Source organism: Orcinus orca, chromosome 1, assembly GCF_937001465.1.
Source record: "Orcinus orca chromosome 1, mOrcOrc1.1, whole genome shotgun sequence".
NCBI lineage: Eukaryota > Metazoa > Chordata > Mammalia > Artiodactyla > Delphinidae > Orcinus > Orcinus orca.
Genome location: NC_064559.1, coordinates 179,618,070 through 179,641,195, shown reverse-complemented (window position 1 = coordinate 179,641,195; position 23,126 = coordinate 179,618,070). Strand labels below are relative to the sequence as shown.

General features: G+C 55.8%; 3 protein-coding genes and 1 long non-coding RNA gene across 31 annotated transcripts in view; 2 read left to right on the top strand and 2 right to left on the bottom strand.

Annotated features, from left to right (window-relative positions):
• Nucleotides 1-8,287, top strand: part of CTPS1 (CTP synthase 1) — a 30,654-nt gene extending 22,367 nt beyond the window's left edge. For 3 of the 8 annotated variants that reach the window (XR_007475947.1, XR_007475951.1, XR_007475950.1), the window contains 6 exons: nt 1,774-1,817; nt 3,073-3,169; nt 4,120-4,175; nt 4,279-4,375; nt 4,937-5,754; nt 7,419-7,476. Coding sequence is in view for 5 of the 8 variants with exons in the window: in XM_004266375.3 (XP_004266423.1) it covers nt 1,774-1,817; nt 3,073-3,169; nt 4,120-4,175; nt 4,279-4,375; nt 4,937-5,081; nt 5,663-5,747 (524 nt within the window). In the remaining 3 variants the exon portion in view is untranslated. Of the gene's footprint in view, nt 1-1,773; nt 1,818-3,072; nt 3,170-4,119; nt 4,176-4,278; nt 4,376-4,936; nt 5,755-7,418 lie in introns of all 8 variants that reach the window. The other 5 variants (XM_004266375.3, XM_033422004.2, XM_049706818.1 and 2 more) reach the window with 4 other exon arrangements.
• Nucleotides 8,288-9,850: 1,563 nt separating this feature from the next.
• Nucleotides 9,851-16,975, bottom strand: SLFNL1 (schlafen like 1). Of its 5 annotated transcripts, none has more exons than XM_049706831.1 (5): nt 16,149-16,975; nt 15,020-15,646; nt 12,725-13,234; nt 12,472-12,615; nt 9,851-11,829 (listed from the first exon to the last, which is right to left on the bottom strand). In XM_049706831.1, exons 2-5 carry the CDS (start codon nt 15,404-15,406, stop codon nt 11,707-11,709), a joined length of 1,164 nt encoding a protein of 387 aa, XP_049562788.1. In that variant the 5' UTR covers nt 15,407-15,646; nt 16,149-16,975; the 3' UTR covers nt 9,851-11,706. The 5 variants fall into 5 exon arrangements, with proteins under 5 accessions (XP_049562788.1, XP_049562792.1, XP_049562795.1 ...); XM_049706835.1 differs by having other exon boundaries at nt 15,020-15,597; nt 16,153-16,975; XM_049706838.1 differs by having other exon boundaries at nt 15,020-15,597; nt 16,318-16,975.
• On the top strand, nt 16,735-23,111 carry LOC125963671 (uncharacterized). Of its 3 annotated transcripts, XR_007475966.1 has the most exons (5): nt 16,735-16,821; nt 16,974-17,080; nt 17,986-18,143; nt 18,755-18,948; nt 23,101-23,111. It is a non-coding gene; the product is annotated as an uncharacterized LOC125963671 (long non-coding RNA). The 3 variants fall into 3 exon arrangements; XR_007475964.1 differs by lacking the exon at nt 23,101-23,111 and having other exon boundaries at nt 18,755-21,622; XR_007475965.1 differs by lacking the exon at nt 23,101-23,111 and having other exon boundaries at nt 17,532-18,143; nt 18,755-21,622.
• SCMH1 (Scm polycomb group protein homolog 1) overlaps nt 22,313-23,126 on the bottom strand; it is a 200,415-nt gene continuing 199,601 nt past the window's right edge. For all 15 annotated transcript variants that reach the window (XM_033421987.2, XM_033421981.2, XM_033421989.2 and 12 more), the window contains one exon: nt 22,313-22,685. Coding sequence is in view for 13 of the 15 variants with exons in the window: in XM_033421981.2 (XP_033277872.1) it covers nt 22,560-22,685 (126 nt within the window). In the remaining 2 variants the exon portion in view is untranslated. The remainder of the gene's footprint in view (nt 22,686-23,126) is intronic.

The window sequence follows — 23,126 nt, the reverse complement described above, 5'->3', positions numbered from 1 at the left end:
TACCTCGCAGATGCAGCTAGGGGAGCTGCTGAATTTACTGAGGGAAAGCGCTGTCCTCCGAGGGAACCGCCAACCACCGGAGGAGGGAACACAGCTGAGCAAGTCGCCTGGCTCCGCCCCTGCAGCTGCTGCTCTGGGGATGCCCGCACTCCTGTCATCACGACCACCGTCCCCGAGCTGGTGTCCGGCAAGGAAACTAACTCTGGCTGGTGTGAGGCTGTGTGGTTATTATGAACTTGGGTGCTGGAGCTGGTCAGACCTGGGCTCAGATTTTGACTTTATCACTCAGGATGGGTGATATTAGGCAAGTTACTTAGTCTTTCTGGACCTCTGTTTCTTCTGTAAGATGGGGGTCATAGTGGTACCTACGTCACATGGTTGTAGGAGTTGAATGAAATAATGCCTATAAATAGTCCCAGCACAGTGCCTGGCACTTGGGGAATACTCACTAATATTGGCCCCATGCCTCACAGACTATATTACTGCGTCCAGACTGAAAACTCAGTGGTTTCCTGTTTCTCAGCACTCTGTGGGTTGCGTGGACTGGCTGTGTGGTTTTCTGCTCCACGTGGTGTGTCTGAGCTCGTCCTGTCCAGCGGGGACAGGGGTTCAGTCTCATCGTTCACTAATTCAGCTGAGCTTCCTCACAGCGTGGCGACTGCCTGGCTCCCGAAATGACAGGCTTGCTCTGCCGGCTTTTACTGAGCCTGCTCGTGTCCCACGGCCGAGCCCAGCCAGTGGGGCAGCGGGCCATACACGGCGTGAGCCCTGGGGTGCAGTGGCCCCATCGGGGCCGCCAAGGGAAGGGCCTGCTACGGGACCCTTATGAGCTCTAAGAAAACTCAGCGGAGCAGCCCGAGAACCCGAGGAATAGAAAGACTGCCCAACTTTACCAGTATGATTCCCTGTGCCCAGCTGACCGTTAGGGCTGGGTTCACGTCACGTTTTTCACAGTAACCCCAAGGGGACGGTGGCTCAGTTCTGTAGGCATCATGCTCCCTGGTGCTGGCTTCTGAGCTCCTGGCAGGCACTGTCCTACCACCCGCCACCCTAGAGGTGCCCCTCGGGCACCCTGGACCCCTTCACAGCCATGATCTCCTGCTGCTGCACCCACTGGGGTCCCCAGGTGGATGAGTGACCTGGTGATGAGCTGACTCGCAGCTGAGGCCTGGCCCTCGTGTAGGCCCCAGAGGGGAACGCTGTCCCGCGTGTCGCACAGAAAGAGCAAGCAGACGCGCAGCGCCAGGGACTTGGTTCTTTCCCGTTCAGTCTGCAGTGGTTTCCCTTTTGGTTAGTCGGTAAATTCAGTAAAGGATAGAAAGGTTAACTTTTGATTTAGCTCTTGAGTGGGGCCGTTGGGTAGTGCGGTGTATAAGATGCTGAGGATGAAAGAAATGAAGAAACGGTATTTGCCCATTGAGGAGAGATACAGTCTGAGACGAGAAGTGAACAAATTGAGACAATATAAGCCGCCAAAAGGATGCAGTGTCTAAATAAGGATTTGGAGGTTGTGCCGTCGGTTTTGACTTTCCGATTTCCCCACTTTGTGCAGCTTGACTTCGCAGAGGGCTACAGGTGTAATGGGAAAAAATTCACCTGTGTTTGTGTGTTGAGTATCTTATATCTTAAAAATGTCATCCCTGGTTTTGGTTCTAATCACTGAATAACTTTAAACTGAGGAGGGAAATTGTGATTTAGAGCTTAGGAATGAAACTTTTAAGAAATCAGTTTTGTTGTAACTATTTTTATAACAAAGGTATTTTGGTTTCTCAGATGCCAATTCTACGGAGTTTGACCCTAACACCAATCATCCTGTGGTGAGTCCAGTGTCTGGAGCATCTGGAAGGGTGTGGAAGGGGCGTTGATGAACGTGACTGAGGGTCGGAGGTGGGAAATGAGACCACTGGGTTCATTCCAAAGAACCCTGAGGTCCCGCGCTTTCAGACGTCCCAGATAGGGAGAACTTTTATTTTTCATCGTGTAGGCTCTCACTACTCTTCCCAGTCTGCCACAGAAAGTTTTTAAGACAGGTGCCACCGCAGCCTGATTAAAGTAATTCTCCACCCCTGCCCTCCTACCTCCCAGGAGCGCTTTAGAACAATACTGACATGAAACACTTAGGCAGGCACTTATTATATACCAGGCACTGTGCTCACTGCTTTGTATATATTAATTCACTTAATCCCCAGCAACCCTCGGAGATGGGTGTTTTTTTAAAGAACTGCTGGAATTTAGTACTGATTATGTGACGTAGGCCTGAGCCCTAGGTGGCTGGAGCCCTAGGAGGCTGGCATTCCTCATGTTATGTCTCCCATCAGAGGAATGTGGCTCAGCTGGGGACAGACAATGCCTTTATTCATCTTTGAATCCCCAGCCCAAGCGTGACAGGCCTGTTCTTGATACTGAGGATGTTGTGATAAACAAGGTGGACAAGACTCTTGACCTCAGGGCACTTGAACAGCATTAGTATGTATTTATTGACCTGAAATTGAACTTTGCTAATACTCAGACCTCAGGAAGAAAAGAGCAGAGGTTTTGAAGCGTGGGACCCTGGGGAGGTAGGGGAGCACAGAGAAGGTCTCCCAGGTCAGAAGGTGCTCGGGGGAGCGGGCAGTGGGCTGGGCTGTCACAGCTGAGGGGCCTCGGCCTCCGCGTCCCACAGATGTTCACCAAACTCTCCTGGTTCACAGCCAACCCCAGATGAGCATCCCTTTCCTCTGAGCAGCTGTCAGTCTGGTGGAGGAAACGTGTGCGCACATGTCTGGTTTGGTATCCACGCTGCTGTGTTAGTCTTTATTAGAGCAGGCACTTAGGATCCCAAGTGTCGGGGCAGGAGCGGCCAGGGGAGGGGGCAGCTGTGTCTGGTCCTGCGGCTCAGGAGGGCGGGCTGAGGATTAAACACTTACCCAGCAAAGGCTTCAGAATGATCACCGGGAGGCCTTTTCCTCTGCAAGTGTCGCTTCTGAGGAAAGGCTGGGCCCCCTCACGGGCTCACTGCGCTCAGTGCGGGCGGTCTGTCTCCTAACCGAAGCAGGGTTTGGTAGCACATGTTTGTTTTTGGAACGTCTCCAGGTCATAGATATGCCAGAACACAACCCTGGCCAGATGGGCGGAACCATGAGGCTGGGCAAGAGGAGAACCCTGTTCCAGACCACGAACTCTGTCATGAGTAAGAGCTGCCTCCCATGGGCCCAGCCTGTGGCTGGCATGTCCAGGACACACATCTTGGTGCTGCGGCCAGGCTGGCGTTTTTGGTTTTGTTCTTACTTTTGAAGTTCTTTATTCCTCTCCTGGTGACACTCCTTAGGATGCACTGTAATAGCCAAAGAAAGCACTGTGGCTCTTAGAAAGGTCACAGGCAATACAGCTGGGGACCTGGGGGACTTTGGGTGTGGACCCCTCAGCAGAATGAGGCGGTTAGGTGAAATCCACTGCAGCCTTAACTCTCCTATCCTATCAGGTCGAACCAGATGAAACTGCTGATCTTGGTGACTTTTGTCCCACAAAAATGGCAGTCTCATCCGGTTCAACCTAAATAGATTTTATTCTACAAGTACTAATATATGCTAAAGATGTAGGGGAAATTTGAGGAGGAAAATACTTAAAAGAACTCGATTGGATTTTCTTTTCTTCCCACTGGGAACTGTCATCGTTGGCAGGGCACCCGTGCATCTATCTGGGGTTTGGAGGCACCGTAGTTTGCATCACTTGAGTAGGTGGTCGTCCAGTCCTCCGGCTCTAACGTCCTGTGGTTTGGGGGTCTCACCTGGCTCAGGGAAGACACCCGCTGGCACGGGCCGCGCTGGGTCCCCAGGCACAGCAGGTGCCGTGCGGCTTTGGGTGCCGCCAGAGCGCTTTGTGCCTCTGTAGTCACGTGTGAGAGGTGGTGGTGAAAGTCTGTTTCTGTTAGTTTTCCTTGGTTGCAAAGAGTCAAGGCCCAAGAATTAGTCTGAACTGTGCTGCTAGAGCAGGCGGTGGGGTCGGTAGGAGAGTCATAGAAATAACCTTCAGAGGGCCTGGCCGGGTAGGATAAGAAGCAACCCGGGAAGCAAGATGTGGTTGTGAATAGCCTCCTTTGTGAGATCGGAATCCTTTACGCCAGCCTGCTTCTTTTGCCAGGGAAACTCTACGGAGATGCAGATTACCTGGAAGAGAGGCACCGCCACAGATTTGAGGTGAGGATTTGAGCTCTGTGACCTTTCACATTTTCTCCTTTCTGTTACGCCGGACACGCAGTCAGCTGAGAGCCCAGCAAAATTGTTCTTCGTGCCTCGACAGGTGAATCCAGTCTTGAAAAAGAGTTTGGAGGAGCAAGGCTTGAAGTTTGTTGGCCAAGATGTTGAAGGAGAGAGAATGGAAATTGTGGAGTTGGAAGGTGATCGCTTGGGCCGTTGTGTTTAGTGGGGAACTTAATCAGGCTTTCTTGGCATGTGGGGAGAACACAGCAGTGTAAGTTGTTGTCCTTGACCTAACCGCATCAGGCAGCGGTGCTGTCTGGGGGTCTTGGTGAGCGAGGTTCTGGGGCCCCGGGTGGCTCACCCTTGCGCTGCGGCCTTGCCATTTGACCTCTGGCTTCAGGTCCTCGTTCTTCAGAATGAGAGCTTGGACTTGGTTCTCAAGCCTAATCTCACGTGACCTGCAGGACTCAATCCCGTGCAAGTCAGGGAGCTGGGGGTGGGGGTGGGGGTGGGGTGGCGAGGGGAAGGGCGGCAGGAACCTGGAGAGGAGGCGCCTTTGGCCGCAGGGTGACAGCGTGCAGGTGGGAGAGCATCAGTTCTCCCGTGCTTTGGGGTTGCCTCTACCCAGGCTCCCATAAGTTGTTTTCAAATCATTTTAGGGTCTGCAGAAATGTGGAGCATTTAACCAGATTTTTTCCCATCTTTCACATGTTACGCAGACACACAGTGAAGCTGGTTCTTCTGCGTTTCTGTTTCAGATCATCCCTTTTTCGTTGGAGTTCAGTATCACCCTGAGTTCCTGTCCAGACCTATCAAGCCTTCCCCACCGTACTTTGGCCTCCTCCTGGCCTCCGTGGGGAGGCTCCCACATTACCTCCAGAAAGGCTGCAGGCTCTCGCCCAGGTGGGGTTACGCTCCCTTAGTCCCTCGAGTGGTCACTGATGCCTTCCAGCGGGCCATCATCACACCATCAGTGATGGGCAAAACCACAGGAACGGGGAGCCTTGCTGGGCGCTTCTCATGCTGACACGCAAGCTTCCTCTCCTTCTCTGGGGTTTTCTCAGGCTGCTTCTGTGCCACCCCTGGCCTTCCCCAGCCACCCGGCATGGTGGCCAGGTCTCCCCCTCTGCAGCATCTGGCGCCACGATCATATCCGGGACCCTGTGGTCAATGGGGAACTGTGTTTCTTCATCGGGGTGCCGGCCACAGCCTGGGTGGATTTCATGCCCTACTGCTACCTTTATCTGGAACCAGTCGGTTACCCTGTCTCGGTGGTTAGGGCATCATGACTGAAGTATAAAGCGAATGTGTATCTTCTGTAACAAGAAGAAGAAAATGCCTCTGCAGCTTTCTGCTACATATATAATGTCTCTGATTTCTGCTGTGTGCAGACAAGCATCCCTGTGGTAGTGGTGGCTATAGAATGAGGGAAGTGAAGCAAGTGTTTGGTGGGAACTGATGGATAAACCATCTGAATTCTACAGGGACACCTACAGTGACAGAAGTGGGAGCAGCTCCCCTGACTCTGAAATCACTGAACTGAAGTTTCCATCAATAAATCATGACTGATGGTAACGTAAGTGATATTTTTAAGCTTTAGTTTTATTTTGTTTTCGATGGTAATAACAATAGAATTGTAAGGATATCCTGAAAGTTTAGTGTTGACAATTTTCTTCTGCCAGAGGATGTAAGTGGTCAGGTCAGCGTGGGCATCAAATGGGTGAGACCCGCCCCCCTGCCCCGTCCCAGTTACAGTACATCTACCCACCCTGCTTTGGGGACTCCAGCAGGGGGACACCAGGCAAGGGGCAATTGTCTCCTTGCCGATTGCTACATTCAGGTGCCAATCTGACCAAATCTGGGGGAACTGGATTCTTAGAGCCATGTTATTTCATGTAGCTGTAAACTTGGAGATCTTGAAGGAGGTGACAGGTAGGAAAACATAGTGTCATTTCTGCAGACCCTCAAGCTTGCACCAGGAAGTGCTTTATTTTTAAAAGTAGTTTTATTTTTTGTTTTTTTTTTGGCTGCATTGGGTCTTTGTTGCTGCGCACGGGCTTTCTCTAGTTGCAGTGAGCGGAGGCTACTCTTTATTGTGATGCGTGGGCTTCTCATTGCGGTGGCTTCTCTTGTTGCAGAGCACGGGCTCTAGGCGCGTGGGCTTCAGTAGTTGCGGCATGCAGGCTCAGTAGTTGTGGCGCATGGGCTTAGTTGCTCTGCAGCATGCGGGATCTTCCCGGACCAGGGATCAAACGCATGCCCCCTGCATTGGCAGGCGGATTCTTAACCACTGTGCCAGCAGGGAAGCCCCAGAAGTGCTTGAAAACCAATACATACAACACTTTTGTGTTGATTGCTGCTTATTCTTCAAATCCGTTAAAATCGGAGCAGTTATTGAACAAACTTGGAATATTTGTCTTTTGTGACCACGTAAGTTTATAAAGTGCAGTAGCTGTGGGCGACTGCCGAGAATTGTATAAATTCCCATTAAGGTAACTGAGCGAACTGTCGGCAGAAATATACACTCAGAAGGGGGCTGGGGCATCAGCCGGAACTCTGTGGGGTCCAAGGGAGAACCAGGGATGAGGGGGTCCCCCCACAGGTAAGATGAGCTCCTGCCTCAGGCACGGGCAGGTGACCTCCCTGAATCCTGCACACCTTGCCTTCTCCACCAGGGGGCCTCTTCACTCGCAGGTCTGCTCTCACGGTCCCATGGCCCCTAGCTGCCTGGCCTGTGATAAGCTTAGTCCGGTGGGTGACATGAGAAGTAGGTCTAAATCAGGAGGAGGGCATTGGTTGCCTACTCTGCCAGGTCAGCATTTAGCACTGATGTACTCATTAATCTTCACCAGATAGTTTGCTGTAGGCAGTTTGATAGTCTAAGTAACTGCTGTGGAGAGAAAGGAAACTTTGTAACAGTAATGGGGTAGATATTTGGTCAATGATACGGAATTTCTAACTGCCTCCCCTGGAGCATGTATTCCCTGTCAGTGGCACTGTTAAGAGCCTGGTGCTGTGGAAAAGAACACTTGTATTGGGGCAGAGGTGGAGTCCATGTAAGGTCTTGAGAATGTATAATTCCATAGGAATCAGAAATTTAGCTTCTCATTCATGTTAGGCTCCTACTACAACTGGTCCTCGATGAAAACCAGGCATAGTTTCCATAGCAGCTGACTACAAATCCTAACTTCTTTACTTTAACATACATCATATAATTGCTCAATTTTTTTTTTTAAACAGGGATGATTCTTGAAGAGAGCCTTTGGACTTCAGGAGTTTACAGCTTTGATTTTACGTTCAGCTTTTGACACTTCCTTTAAATTATGTTTTTATTAAGATTATTTTATTTTGACGGAAGGTATTTGTGACTTGCATGTCCCGCCATGTGTCCCGGCTCCCGCACGCTGTGCTGACTGGTGTCCCACACTCTCCTTTGCGGTCCTCCAGCCTCGGGCGAGAAGCAGGACATCCGGGCGGAGCGGGTGATGGCCGGGTGCCAGGGGAGCCCATCGGTCACCGCGCTTCTCCAGCCACCTTGCGTCACTGTGGCTTCGAGCGTGTAGCTGTTCCTTCCCCCGATGCCGAGGCCATTATAAAAGGTGGGCCGTGCGGCCTGTGTGGGCAGAGAGGGGTGAGTCCAGCTGGTGCTCACAGCCCAGTGCCGGAACCCGAGGGCACTGCTTGAGCAAGAGCCGTGAAACCAGAAACAGAGTCGGCCCTGCCCTGTGCTGGAGGACTCGTTGTCCAAAAGGACGGTCAGTTTGGCGTCACACAGAACGGCAAGAACTCTGTCTCTCTGACGTCTGAGTTTGGAAGCCGCGCTTCTCTTCTCGGGAATCACTCCTTGCATCAAGGGGTCACTTAACAAAGAATCTTTTGGGGAAACTGCCTCTAAACCCCTCTCATATGGGGTTTTGCTCGAGGGAACTTTACAGCTTTGCTCAAGGGGACTTTTGCCTTCCAGAATGGTGGTACTACGGTTGAAATGCAATGTATGAAAAGCTATTTTCTTAATGTGGTATAACGACAGGCAGAGCTCGTGCCCATTATATCCTGGCTGGACTCGGTGTATACTCTAACTTAAGAAATAAATAACGCAGAGCAAGAGACACACTTTGTTTGGAATGCTTGTGTCGCAGCCGGGTGGGCGCCGTCTGAGTGCGGGGCCGGCGTGTGTGCGTCCCCTGAGCCGTCAGTGCCGGGCTGTCCTCCCCGGGAGCAGCAGCTGAGGTGGGTGATCTGATTGTTTAAAAGCTAAGAGAGGAGCCTTTCTTTTTAATAGGAACCAGAATTTTCCAAAGAGGCTTCAAATTTAGGTTCTCGGCACGTAGAGGTACAAAGAAGCCTCACCACCCCCGTCCGCTCCCCGGCAGCCCTCCTGCACCCAGGCCTTCCGATTTCAGGTCATCGGCCTCGCTGGCTTTTCCTCCACAGTGAAATTCGAGCTACTGAATCCACGCTCCTCGTGGCACGTTGGCAACATTGGGACCACCTGCCCATGAGCCAGCTCCTCTGCAAAGTGTGTCTGAGGCCGAGGCTCAGGGCTCGGGCCGGGCTGTTTGTCAACGGTCGGCAGGCTTTGCTGGTTTTCATTTGGAAAGGGGGTGTTGGGAGAAAAATGTTTCTCACCATTTGGCACAGCCCTTCCATCAGAGGGACCCAGAAAGGAGGCGGGCTCCCTCTTGTCCCTCCATGCACTGGTCCGAGGCCACCATCACGGCTGAGGCCCCAGAGCCCGTGTGGGAACACCGCTTCCTGACCCAGGGCAACCCAGCTGCCTCTGTCCGTGTTTCTCACGGGCTGAGTTACAATGTCTTCACTTACAGAGGCCTTCATACTTGTTTGGGTGCTTTGAATGTGGCTGACTGGGTGAATTCTAACCCCTTCTCCCATCTGGTGGTCCCATCAGACAGTCTTCAGTCATTTTTATAAAAGCCATTCCGCAAACTGAGGGCTCTTACGCCTGTTGGTGACAGCAGCTCCCTACGACAGTGGGCAGTTTTCAAAGCCTCTCAGGGTCAGCTGTGCCCGCCCCTGCTTGGAGAAGTCCTCCGCTGACTGGTTGTGAAGTGCTGGCTGCTTGCATAACCTTTCTAGAAAAGGGACCCCCCCCCGCCCCCCAGGATGGCTCTCCAGGGGCTGCAAAGCCCGACCAGCCCGCCACCCTGGCTGTGGAGACAGGGCAGTAGCAGGGCCGCGGGCTGAAGCCGAGACTGCACGGAGGGTGGCCTTCACGCCCGGTGTTGGCTGCCCAGTGCCCGGAGGCTTCTCTTTGGGGAGTAAGCCTGGCCAAGTCCCCCCACCCTTCTCTTCAGCACTGGTGATCCGGACAGGTTCTACCTTTGTAGAGCACCTCCGAGGGCCGCGGTGCCTGGGCATCCTTGCGCCTGGCCCGAGGGGGGCGCTCAGCAGCGGGTCCCCTCTGACCTCTCGAGCTGCACATCCTCTGTGCAGTTTTTTTTTTTTTTTTGTAATTTTACTTATTTATTTATTTTATTTCTGGATGCGTTGGGTCTTCGTTGCTGTATGTGGGCGAGCGGAGACTACTCTTCGTTGCGATGTGCGGGCTTCTCATTGTCGTGGCTTCTCGTTGTGGAGCACGGGCTCTAGGCGCGCAGGCTTCAGTAGTTGTGGCACGTGGGCTCACTAGTTGTGGCTTGCAGGCTCTAGAGCACAGGCTCAGTAGTTGTGGTGCATGGGCTTAGTTGTTCCACAGCATGTGGGATCTTCCTGGACCAGGGCTCGAACCCGTGTCTCCTTCATTGGCAGGCGGATTCTTAACCACTGCACCACCAGGGAAGCCCCTCTGTGCAGTGGCTTCTGAGAAGCTGGCTCAGGCCCTAAGGTCAGTGACCCCGAGCAGTTCAGTGGGTCGGTAGTCCATCATGAGATGGGCATCCATTACCACCTTTGGTCCCTATAACCAGTGTGTTTGGTAAATGGGAAAACCAAGTTTCAGAGCAGTTGTGATTGGCCCACGAGGGGTCCTCTGTTGTCTACTCCATGGATGTGGCCAAGGACCTCTAGGCTGGGGGAGGGAGAGGGGATCACTGAAGTGTGTTCCATGGACCCCCAGTCCTGTGAAATACCCTCTTCGACAAAGTTTCATGGTTTTCTAGGGCCTCAGGCCCCACATTTAGGAGTATCCTTGATGCTTTCATCAGCAAATATTTACTGGGCATCTGCCGCATGCCAGCTACGTTTTAGTTTCTAAACTTAAAGCAGTGGACAAAACAGACCAAAATCCCTGTCCCCATGAGCATGCATCCTAGTGAGGAGGAAACAACAAATAAAAGCTACAGTGTGACTGACAGGTGCTCTGCAGAAAGAAAAAGATGGAAGCAGGGAAGAAGAGAGTAATTTGCAATAGAATGGGTAGGGAGGTTCCTTTCCTCTCCACTTGAGGGTGGAGTATTCCAGGCGGTGGAAGCAGCCAGTGCAAAGGCCCTGAGGCCGGTGTGCTCATGAAACAAGTTGGTCAGTGTAGCTGGAATGCAGTAGCAAGAGGCAGGAGGCCTTGAGGGCAGGTGAGCCAAGTCAGGGGGGATTGTGTAGACTGATATTTGGGCTTTGCTCTTGGTGAGATGGGGAGCTCTTGGAGGTCTTTGAGCCCAGGCATGTTCTAGAAAGAACCATTCTTGCCCGGGTGCAGATGTTGGCTTTATAGAGCCTCTGGCTCCACTGGTGGAGATGACAGGGGAAATGGCCAGAGCAGGAATCCTCTCCAGTGGCTGGAGGGTGCATGGAATGGAAGTCAGACCCTCCCTGTGCAGGTGTTGGTGTGTGCTGGAGAGAAGCAGGGTGCCAGCTGTCCCCTATTGTCCTGTAGATGAAGAAACTAAAGCAGAAGTATTGTGATTTGCCCTAAGGTACCCGTCTTCAAGGCAGAGATGGACTGGGACCCAACCATCCAGGCTCCTTACCCCCTTACTCCTTAGCTTTGTAGGGGGAGGAACTCAGGGCCCCCTGGACAGAAATGGGCTGGGCATGGGACTCTACCCAGCTGCATCCAACCAGCCAAGTGTTCTAGAAAGAACCATTCTTGCCTGGGGGCATGTGATTTATTACAGAGCTTTGACAGTCCCAAATCCCAGCAAGCCAGGGGTGGGTCTGCAGGGTGGCCTGTCCACCCTGTAACCGCAGTTATCAGTGTACTTTGCCATCTGCAGAGGGGCTTTCCCAAGGTGACAAGTCCCTTTCTGGACCTGCCTAGCCAACGGGAGTCAGAGACCCAGAGGGACAGTCCCTTACAGCTCAGCCCAAGGAGAGCGCTGGCCAAGTTTTTACACGTTCTTTCTGAAAGTAAGTTGCCTTGGGGATCGTGCTAAGCACAGTTTCTCAGCTACACAGATCAGGGTCTGCTCAGGACTGACACCACATGGGGACCAGCCCGTGTGAGCACACTGTTGTAGAAGGAGCCAGCAAGTGCAGAGCTCCCATCCACCTCTGAGCAGCCCAGACTGGTTTTACTGGGGGGACCTAGGGTCAGTAGGACGGCCCTGTGTGTTCCAGGTAGAGCGCTGGGCCCTCACAGGACGCAGCAGGTGCAGGAGATGGGCTTGTACCGCTGCAGCTGCTGCTGGAGCTGCTCCTTCTCGGCTGTCAGCACCCGCAGCCTCTCCTCCAGCTTGCTCAGCTCAGCCGTCCACTTCTGAGGGGACATCGGAGAAGCGTGCCTAAGCTGACATCATCTCAGAACCGGGGCTGAACTGGTGGAGGAAGGGAAGGCCCAGAGAGCCTGGGGGGCCTGCTTACGGTCTCTGGGCACCGTACTGGCCCTGGTAGGTGGAGGAGCCAAGTCCCCTGACCAAGTCAGCCCTGGGGTCTCGGGGAGAGTCCTGCCACCATCCCAGACGCTGGGGTGACCTGTCCTCCACAGCCTGCACAAGTACCGGGGCGGGCTCAGGCTGGCAGCCCCCCGCCATGTCCTTCTCCCTCTCTGTCAGCCCCTTGGCCTCTTCTGTTTTTCTGTCACCTATGTTTCTCTCTTGAAAAGGCTTTTCCTTGGGACTGTGTCCAAGTGCTGTGTCCAGCACTCACTGCCTCCCCGTCTTAAGGGCCTCCGCCCAAATGCAGTACGCAGCCCTCTGGTTTGTCTTAGAACTTCAACATTCCACTATCCCGGCGGCCCCAGCTACACCGCAGAGGAGTACCGGAGGTAGCGGGGTTGTTGCAGTCCAGCCCCTGGGGAGCACCAGAGGAAACCTGACAGCTGCGAGCCTACCCAGTGGGTGGCCGAGGGACCCAGGGCCAGCGTGGCCCCTACCCTGCCTGCCTGGCCTGGGCCACTTACCTGCCTGCCCCACTCCTGGATGGCGCGTACGGATAGGGGGCCCTGGATGCTCCCGTCCCGCCGCAGGAACACCTCCCCCTGGTCCGTCTCGTAGAGCTGCGGCTGGGCCTGGGCCTTGGGGGCGTGCACGCTCAGGCGGATCACCTGGGGAAGGGCAACGGCAGCTCTGCGGGCGCTGCACCGGACGGTGTGCAGCCCCAATCCCGCCTCTCTGGCTCCGGGGCAGCCTGGGGGCGCTGGGTGCAGGGCTCACCTTGAGGGGGGTGCCGGTGGCAGAGGTGCTGACCACGGGGATGAAGGTGAGCTTGTAAGCGTCAGGGAAGACCTGGGGGTTGAAGCCCTGCAGGATGGAGTCCACCAGCAGGCGCACGCGGTCCTCGTCACGGTGGCTGCAGCGGATGCCCTGCACCAGGCCACTGTCCTCCACGCCCACCAGCAGGCTGCCGCCCTCGCTGTTGAGGAAGGCGCACACGTAGCGACGCAGGTGGTGCTTGAAGGCCTGGCTCAGGTACTCGCCGCCCCCCCTCTTGAACTCCACGTTGCGTGTCTCGCTGCCCAGGAAGGCGCCCTGGAAGAGGCGCTCCTGGCCCAGGATCTCTTGGTGCGCGATGGCGCTGTCTGAGCGCGTGCCACTGGGCCGGCCTGGGGAGTCCTGCCGTGGGGTGGGGACCTGGGTAGGAAGGGGTCCGGCGAGCCAGGCCAGCCGGGGCCTGGAGCCCAGGATGGGGCTGGGGCTGGGGCTTGGGCTGCTGTCTTCCTTCTGCTGGGGTGGGGGATAAGAGCGGGGCATATGGGCCCAGGCAAGAGCCGGGAGCCCTGACCTTGGCGGCCAAAGGAGGGACAGGCAGCCAGAATCCCCCCGTCCACCTGCCCCATCCACCCAGGGCCCAGCCCACACGGGCGTCCTGACGCTCCTCCCAGGCAGAGGGGGCTAATTCTGCCCACCATCCCAAGGCCAATGCGGGAAACCCTGTTGGGTCAGGGGCTGGAACCAGCCAGTGCTCCCCTGAGGCTGCCCTCTGCCCAGGTGAACTATGGGCTGCACATGGGTAGGAAGAACTGTCCTTCCCAGGTGGGACCTGGGACACCTGCAGCCATTCTTTTCCCACTTGGGTTACGGGTCGGCCTCTGAGGCGCAGGGTTGGATCATCCCAGGAGACACCTCGGCACCCTGAGGTCCCCTGTGACAGAGCTGCATGTCTGAATTGAGAGGGGCTCCCAGAGATGCCACCCTCTTCCTGATCTCCCTGAAAGCCTTGCTGAACCAGTCCTCCTGAATTTCCACTTTCCTCCGGCCCTCCTGAGTCCCTTTCACGGTTTCTGCTCTGTTCAAGGGCTCTGGGAGCTGCCTGCTCAGGGCCACTTCCCTGCTCTGGGCCTCACCATCGGACTCCCTGCCTCCAGGCTCTCCCCGTCCTATCCATCCTCTTCGCTGACCCCAGATGCAAGTCACACTGTCATTCCTCCCTTAAAACCCTTCCCTAGCTCCCTGCTGCCCTCCAGCCTCCAGAGGTGGCTTCCAGGGCTGGGAGCTCAGTGTGGGCTGGGGTGTAGTGATGAGAGGCACATCCCTACCAGCCCTGCAGCTCCCAGCGGAGACAAACTTAGCGGAGACTTGAGAAAACCACCAGCTATCATACAAACATGCCATCAGGCCACAGGTCTTGAAATGTAAGCCCGTTTAGCTGTTTAGCTCTGCAACAGTTTAAATGGCATGGAGTCTTCATCCCGAAGGAAAAGACAAACCAAGATCACCCATCCTGCGGAGTGACTACCACCGCCTCAAAAGTGAGTTGACTCTTCCCTCCCACCCCCACAGAAGCCGACCTTTTGCTGCCTCTGCCTTGGTCTCACAGCCCTTGGTGGCCTGGCCCCTGCCCTCTGGCCTGGTTTTCTTCCTCAGTCCCCCGGCAGCCCGAGCTCCAGGGACAGCACCCGGCTTCCCACCCTGCAAATGCATCCATCCCCACCCTGTCCCCTCATATGCGCCACATCCCTCTGCTGGGGACGTCCTTCCCCAAGTGCCTGTCCCATTGCCTAAGCCCCAGCCTGGATTTCACTCCCCGGGGAATTTGTCCCCAGAGAGAAGGGAGGACCCTCCTGGGTCCTCCTCCAGCTCCAGGTCTGCCCCCTCTTGGCTCATAGAAGCAGGGCTCCCTGAGGGCAGGGTGGAGCCTCTACTCTCTGCTGTACTGCCCGGCAGAGCAGGTGTTGGTTTTTGCAACTGAACCGATGAGGTCGGCCAAGGAGAAAGCCAGGACCCTTGCGTATCCTCGTGCCTGGGCTGACCCAGCCCAGAGGCCGGATGCAGACGGGCCCAGGGAGGGTTCGATACTCGGGTCTTCCTTCATTGTGCTTCCAGGCTGGAGGCAAACTCTAAGGGTCAGTGTCCCTCCAGTGTCCCTCTGGGACCATAGTCATTTGAGTAGCAGCCCCCAAGTTTGCAGATTTGTCCCCAGTTTCTCCAAGGCACCCCTCACCCCCACCCAGCACAGGCCATCCACACCCAGGCCTGCCGCGAGTGAGGCTAGGGGAAAGCCTCGCTCACCTCTCTGCGGTTTGAGGGCTCCCGGCCCTCACCCAGCACCAGCTCCTTCCCAGGGGCCACCAGCTCCTGGATGACCTGGTGCTCCTCCAAGGCCGTGCGTAGGCGCCAGGGCAGGGAGGCCAGGGTGTCCTCGTGGGCGGCCACCTGCACCAGCGCGTAGGCCTTGCGTGGCTGCCTCACCACCTGGATGTGCTCCCGCGCCACCAGCAGCTCCAGCTGCTCCAGGGCGTCTCGCAGCAGGCAGGCGAGCACAGGCACTGAGAACTGGGGGTTCAGGTGGCCCACGTAGAGAACATGCCTGCTGGGAGCCGCCTTGGTACTTGAGTCCTCAGACACGGACTCTTCTGCGGGGAGCTCCTGCAGGGGCCGCTTGCCTGGGGGCTCCATGAGGGGCTCCTGCACCTATGTCGCGGTGATCTCTTCCTGGAGGTCTCTGGAGGGGTCTCCCTCGGAGGGGCTTCTGGGATTCCTCACCGCTGGCCACTCCTCCCGGGGCCCTGGGCTCTCGGGTCAGCCCAGGGCCTCCCAGGGGACTCGGAGGGGCCAAGGCTCCCGGGAGGTTCACAGATTGGCGGGGGCTGGGTGGAGCCAGAGAGCGAGGGTGGGCAGAGGGCCGGCAGGAAAGGGCTGCCACCCGCCCAAAGCCTCGGACAGGAAAGAGGAGAGTCAGACAGGGCTGAGCCAGAGAACAGAGCATGTGGACCTGCCGCTCCATCCCGCAGGAGGGAGGACTGCGAGCCTGTGCTCCCAGCGGGGCAGAGGGGACCGGAACGCAGGTCTCTGAGGCACGCCTCCCCCCATCCTTTCACTGGCCCCAGTGGGCCTGTCTTCCCTCACCAATCCACAGGCTGGGGCCTCCTAGATGCCTTCAGGGTTTCCTGCCCAGCCTCCAGGCACCAGAGAAACCTTTTCAAGGGGCCTTTGGAGAAGCATCCTTAACCCAGGGCTTTGAGGACTGGTTGTGGCCCCCCTGTGCTTCTCCTTGCCTGCTCTGAAGCCGGGGTGAGCCCAGCAGAGGTTCTGAAGGGGTCAGGCTGGGTCAGCGGGTTTTAGAGCGAGGTTCTTCTGCTTTGGGTACACTGATGAAAGCTACGGCCCCTCCCCAGAACAATGGCCTTTGCATATATACGTACAGTTCGACGAGGCTCATCTAGACCAGATCCTCTGGTTTGGGTCCAGAGAGCAGAAGTGAGGAGGGGCGGAATGAGGGTCAGAGCTGGACCCTCGTGTATGTCGCCCACCACCTCCCGCTAGGCCAGGGCTCCTCACTCCTGAGCTGAGCACACATGTGTACACACCAGTCCCTCCACTCGCCCCCATACACTCAGCCTCCGGTGTGCGTGGCAGGTACCGCTGGCCTGCGTCTTTTCAGATTGGATACTTGAGGCAGTCAGGGCCTGGGGTCCACCACTGCTGTAGTGGGGACATTCAGGGCAAACGGGAATAGGAGGAATAGGGAGGCCTGTGACTCTCATGTCCTGACGGTTCCTGGGGGAGAGTGGGAGGTGCCAGCCCTCCGCTCCCACAGACCCCTGCCCCCTGCCCAGCAGCTCCCCAGGGTGCTTGGGGGCTTGGCTCAGGGAGGGGGAACCAGGGCTGTAGGAAGTGGGTGGGGCCTGTGCAGCCACCTCTGTGATCTCAGGAGAGTCAACAATGCTTCTAGGCTTGGCAGGTGAGCCAGGAAAAGTCCTCCCTACTCCCCACCCCAGTGTAAACGGATATCTCATGCAGCTTCGTGTGGGGCTTCTTCGGGGCAGCTCCTAGAATCCAGGGACTGAAGACATACTTCCTCCTTCTGTCAGGTCTCTCCGGGCCCTCCTGCCCACGCAGGTCCCCACCTCAGTCACCAATCCCAGGCTCCCCTGAGCACGGACAGGGCCCAGCTGCTCCCAGAATGGATCAGAACGCAGCTGGTTCCATGGCTCCCCTGACACCAGGCTCTTCTCTTTGCCAGAGATGGAGGTTGCTGTCCAGAAGAGCCCTGAGAAATAGGTCAGGCGCGGCCATGTCTTTTGAAGGACAGGGCTGTCACCTGCTGTTTGACCGGGGACCAGGACTCGGGTGATGCAGAAATCTGTTCTTGGGTGGGTGGGGGCTTTGAAAGTGCTTTTCATGATGCAGATGTAGGTAGCACTTTCCCACACTGCTTCTGGAAGTCTCGATGGGGTGAGGGGACAGGGGTGGGTGGTGGTGTCCAGAAGCGGATACTGCAGACTGGGGAAGCTGCTTGACAGCATGGAGAGAAGGCTGCCTCTTTCTCTGAGCAGCCGTTCTGAAGATGCCGATGAATTTGTTTCCCTGAGAGACTGAGGCAGAAGCTTGGGTGGGGCACTTGAGAAAGGAGTGGAGGAAAGGAGTGGCGTGGAGGAAAGGAGGAGGCCCGAGGCCCCAGGTGGTGGCACTGAGGCTCGGGGGAGGGACCCAGCAGCCAGGGCTGACCCGCCTCTGCATCCACGGCCGAGAGTTACGGAATAACGGCTCTAAGCTCTCTAGGCTTCCCCCTTTCTTTCAGACCTCTCTGGACTCTGCAATCACGAGCTGCTCTCACAGTAACAAGTGGGGGCTGTGGCTGTCTTGGACGGTTAACTCGAGTCATGATGAGTTATGCAGAGACAGACAGCTGGCCGGGAGAGGCGCCCTGACAGATGAGCATACACGTGGCTGTACCAGAGAACATAACGAACACGTGAACATAACATACTTCTCTAGGGGCCTCGCTATCAGGCAGCTGTTTGGCATGAAACTCAAACTGATTTGAGTGCCAAATCTTTCCCCATTCTTGCTGGAAATCTCTTTAAACGATTGTATTACATATTTCCCTGGGCTCTGTTAACAGCCTTACGTGAGCTGAACATCAGTTCCACTTCTTTATTGGCGGGGGTAAAAATTGTCTTTCATTGTAAGCGTTTACAAAATGATATTTCACATACTGAAACGCACCGCAGTGTAAACTGGGTTATTTACAGCATCTCAGGCTAACAGCTGGGTGATGGCGGACACGAGTTCAGCGTTGTGGAACAGCAGCCCCTTTTAGTCCTCTCACTGGATGTCTGTGACCTTACTGACAACCCCTACTTGGCACTGGAGGAAGAAAACCTCTTGAATTTAAAGTTAAGAATGAAAGGTGGGTGGGAACTGCTGCACAGCACAGGGAGATCAGCTCGGTGGTGGTTTGTGACCACCTAGAGGGGTGGGATAGGGAGGGTGGGAGGGAGGGAGACGCAAGAGGGAGCAGATATGGGGATATATGTATACGTATAGCTGATTCACTTTGTTATACAGTAGACACTAACACACCATTGTAAAGCAATTATACTCCAATAAAGATGTAAACAAATATATAAAGTAAAAGAATGAGAAAAAAAAAAAAAGAATGCAAGGCGGGCCCGAAGATGAGGGGCAGAGGGAGGCTGGGATAGGGCTCTTCTCACGTTATCTGGAGTGTCCACTTGGTGGCGCCTGTGGCTGCGATCCTCCACACCGTAGCAAGCACGGGTGTCTGCGCGAACCAACCAGGGACCCCAGCTGAGGGGCAGGGGACGGGGCAGGGGCGCGGGCTGAGCTCAGCCGTTAAGTGGGAGAGGACAGGCTGTCAGGAGAACAGACTGGAACTCAGGGGAAGAGTGGTGCGGACGCAGCCTTCGCCATCCGGGCCCCGGGACGCTCCAGCCTCAGTCTTGACTCCTCCCCTTGCCTACCAGCGCTGCCTGTTGATTCCTGCCCATCCTTTGACAGGACCAGCCCAGCTGCCCACAGATATCTTGGGCCTGGTGTCTGTACCCTGGGACCTGCTGGCCGCTGGCCCCTGGCAGCATCCTCGGTGGCTTTGGTGTTGGAGGACAAGCACACACACACACAGTTCTCACGCTTGGCCTGGACGTTTCCAGCTGGGGAGCTTCCCTGATGGGATGGGGTGATGGGGCATTAAGGTAAGGAGGCTGCAAAAAAGCTGAGGGACAACAGGGGCAGGAGGGAGCGTCTGGAGTCTCCTAGGCAAGACAGTTTTCTGCGCTTTCAACTTTATTTGTGAGACAAGGGGCAAGTCACCTGTGGCTCTTCTGAGGAGGGGTCGTGGCATCAGGCACGAGGGCAGAAACTATGTCCACTTGGCCCACCGGTAACACAGCCCAGAGAAGGGTCTCTGGGTTGTTCCACAAAGATGCTGAAGAGGGTGCTGTGGACACTTCCGCTTAGCACTAACAGCCTGGGCAACAGAGACAGAGCGGAGCCCAGGGACACGGGCCACACAGCCGGCAGGTGGGGAGGGACCACAGGTGGGGATGGGGCAGAGAGGTTCCCCAAGGATTCAGCCCTGAGCGGAGCCTGCGCTCTTCTCTCCTGAAGTGCCTGGGTTTTTCCTTCCTGATGTTCCTCAGCACCGGAGTCAATGTCTCTCCTTGTCATGGCGATGAGGGTGGGCCCAGGAAGCTGCTGCCGGAGGCCTCTGTCCCCCAGTCCCACTTCCCCACATGCCCTCCTGCTTTGTGGGTGGCTGCCCTGTCGGGATCAGTGGTGTGGTCTCACCCACCGGACACCATTTCAGCTTCTTTGGATGACTCTGGGTCACTATTAGAAGGCTTGGCTTTGTGAAACAGTTTCAGAAGTCGAGGTTTTGGGTTTTTTTTTTTGCTTGTTCTCTTAAATGACGTTCAGTTCTGACCCCAGAGGTTAGGGCAGCATGAGTGAAATGGTAACAAATCCTTTCCCCTTCTGCAGAATTTGACATCTGGTTACCCTTCTAGTTCTGTTTCCTTGGAAACCAGATAAAAATGGAATGTCAGCCATTTCAAGGCAACAGTGCTTATGATAAAAATGACCCCTAGTTGTAAATCACCTGGTCTAGGAGTGCTGTGCAGAGACTGTAAATAGCCCTCCTGCAGGGCTTCCTGAGCACAGGGACCCAGTAGGCACGTCCCTGACGGGGACCTGGAAGCTGTGCCGATGGCACTAGGGAGTTACTGGCTGCCCTGTGGCACGATGCTTCTAAACCAGGGTGAACCCCACTTCTCCCTAACATGTCTTATCCCCTTGCACCTGAGCTGTCACCTGGGCAACAAAGAATGGTCGTGGATGACTGTGGGCTCTGCAAGGACTGCTCCACCGGAAAGGCCTGCTTCATGCTGGCAGGGTGTCTGGTCTGTCTGCAGCGTGAGCGCCACCCCCAGTGTAGCCTGTGGGAGTCGAGTCTGCATGGTTAGCAGGACCCAAGACAAAGGCTGCCTGGTGGGTGTGGCAGGCAGTATGCTGTCTCGCACCCCTCATTAGCTGTGGCGTTTGGGGCAAGTGTTATAACTTCACCTCTCTAAGCTTTAGTTTCCTCATCTTTAAAATGGGGGAACATGGTGGTTATCTCTGAGAGCTGTAAGCGAGGGTTAAGCGAGCTAACGTCCACAAACGACTTAGCACCAAGAAGCCCTTAACGAGTGTTCCCTGGAAAGGTGAGTGTGCCTGCTGACGAGGGACAGGGTGGGTGGGAGCCATTTTGCTCCACAAGCCCGGCCGGGCAGCACACCTGGCCTGCCTGCATACGCTGGCGTCACCTTTACATCCAGAAGTTTGTCGCCAGGGTCCAATAAGGCCCCCTTTGGGAGTACCCTGAATAAAGAGCACAGCTCACAGGACACAGGTCCAGGAGTCTGTGGAAAATGGGCTGCTTCTAGTTCGGCAGCCCCGACCCTGACTGCTTCACGGGGCCCATGATTAGAACCTCACAGTGGCCAAGTGGAGAACACCACGTTGGAACTAGTCGCTGGTGAGGGCTGGCAGGATCCTCAGAGGTCTCCTCGTCGAACCCCCCATAGCCAGACGGGCCCACAGGAGGGAACTGACCCACCTGAAGCATCACATACAGCAGCTGCGCTGGCTGGAACCTCGGCCCTGGCCCTGGAGTCAGATTCCTGGGCTTTAAATGCCTACTTTGGCAGTTCCTGGCTATTTGATCAGAGCTTAAGTTTCCTCATCTATAAAGTGGGCCTGTTGTGAAGATTATATGAGATCGTTCTAATTCAGATGGCGCAGCTGGTGGGGCACACAGCAACGTGTTAGTCATTATCAGGTTACATTGCACTGTGCTGCTGCCCCACACCTTCTCCTGGGGCCCTTTATAAACAGGGAAGTGAGGTTCTGGACTGGAGCACTGGCCCCTGGACGGCGCAGGAGGTGCCCTGCAGGCTGGCCTGCATCTCTCCTCACCCCTGCCACTGAGGCTCCTTGGAGCTGTTGACCCGAATACTGCCCTTCCTGCTCGGCCTTCCTGTGGCTGCTTCCTCCACACTGCTGTCTGGCTGCACCAGAGCACAAAGCCCTTTGAGGGCAGAGAATGGACCTCATACCGTCTCCCCAGGGGCTATGCCATGCTGGGGCCCCAGTGGGCACGTGGCAGACAGCCTGTTCTCTAGGGATTGCTGGAGTCACGAGAACTCAGGGAGCATCTTGTCCAAGTTTCCTCATAGATAAAAACGAGGAGCAAAGACCAAGACAAGGGGAGTGGCCTGCCCTTCGGAGGCACGCTGATTATCTGTTGACTGATTACAAAGACACTGGCATCTATATTGTTTTTTATTTATAAACAAATTGACATAAAATAAGTCCAGATGGCAGCGGGGGCAGCTGTGCTGCTGACTTGCTTACAAAGGAAGCATGTGGACAGTGGAGTGGGTACAACCAGACTCCAGCCTAGAGACCCCTTTCTCCCATCCATCTCAGGGCCTTCTTGGCTTAAAATCATTGGGCCCAACCTTCTTCAGCAGAAATTCTGGCCAGGGCAAGGGAGCTGCGGTGGGGACAGTGCAGGGCAGGGACTCCCATTCCCACAGATGAGGCCGAGGCTGCAGAGGGCCCAGCGGAGGAAGAGAGGCAAGGGGACAGGGACCCTAGGTAATGTCCTCTGAAAAGGGGCCACACCGCTCTGGAGAGGGCCTGTCTGGGGCCGGGGCAGGGCAGTCTCCCTCCTCCTGAAACCCAGTGTCTGGAGCGAGAGGGGTATGAACTGGAGGGCTTGCCCAAGTGCCAGAAACAATAAATTAATAAGAAAAGATCTTTTCTTAAAAAAGGTAGAGGTCTGCACCATGAGTTTGGAGTCCGCGGATCTCGTGAGAAGAAGGCAGGAGCCATGGGGTAATGGGGAGCCACACCAGGCCCAGCGGGTGGTGAGGGGACCGGGCACGAGTGTCACTTCAGGGCCCCGTCTTCCGAGGCCTCAGGGGTCAGCCCCTTCCTCCATCACTTGGAAGGCGTTCAGTCTAAATTCCTGGGGAGAAGCCGGCCAGGCCTGAGCAATAAATACAGGAGACCTCAGAGCCGAGGCAGGGCTGAGGGGAAGAGCAGTGGCAACCCTGGGCCCCATGCCCGTCTCGGCCCTTCATGGAAGGACATACCATGGCAGGAGGGGCAGTGCTGGCAGCTCCACACAGCCTCCTGGAGTCCTGAGGCAGCCTCGGACCCCACTGAGGTGCCCGGGAGGGGGCCGATGGCCCTCCTTCCTGGGAGAAGGATGGCCCCTCTGCTCGATCCCTCGGTTGTCTAGGCTGCGTCTCCCTGTTCAGAACTTGCCCTGCTTCAGCCGGTCAATGTGGTAGGAGAGCTTGAGTGCAGGCCCCAGCTTCAGACCCATGTACTTCATCATCATGTCACTGCGCAGCAGAAGCAGGGCCTTGCCATCGATCTCCTGCGGGGATGGAGGGAGGCGTCATCAGACCTGGGTGGTCTGACCACCCCAGCTCCTGATTAAAGGACACCTGGGGAGATGCCAGCCACGTGGCAGTGAACCTGCTGCGATGCTACAGCCTACCTGTTCTCCCCAGCGTCTGTCTCCAGCCACCCCTCCCCAGCGTCTACTACTGACCACCCCCCCCACCCCTGTGCTGAACAGAGTACTGAACGTAGGGAGACAGGCAGGAGGAGAGTGTTTTCCTTTCACAGCACATAAAAGAGTGCCTGCTCTGCCACAGCAGATGTTCACCCCACAGATCTTAGTTAAGCTTTTCACACACGTTTATAGGAATCTCCTTTCTCTGCTGCCCGAGAGGCAGTCTCCCCGGATCCCAAACCTCTGAGGTCAGCTCAATTCCGTCTCCTCCCAGGCGGCCTCCCCAGTCAGTGTACTTGT

Bases quoted from the DNA above. Each gene is read 5' to 3' on its own strand.
- SLFNL1 (XM_049706830.1), bottom strand. From the start codon at position 15,406: ATGGAGCCCCCAGGCAAGCGGCCCCTGCAGGAGCTCCCCGCAGAAGAG. The intron at 12,616-12,724 runs GTGAGCCCTGCA...GCCCTTCCCCAG, and splicing joins CCACCGGCACCCCCCTCAAG to GTGATCCGCCTGAGCGTGCA. The intron at 11,830-12,471 runs GTAAGTGGCCCA...ATGTCCCCTCAG, and splicing joins TCCAGGAGTGGGGCAGGCAG to AAGTGGACGGCTGAGCTGAG.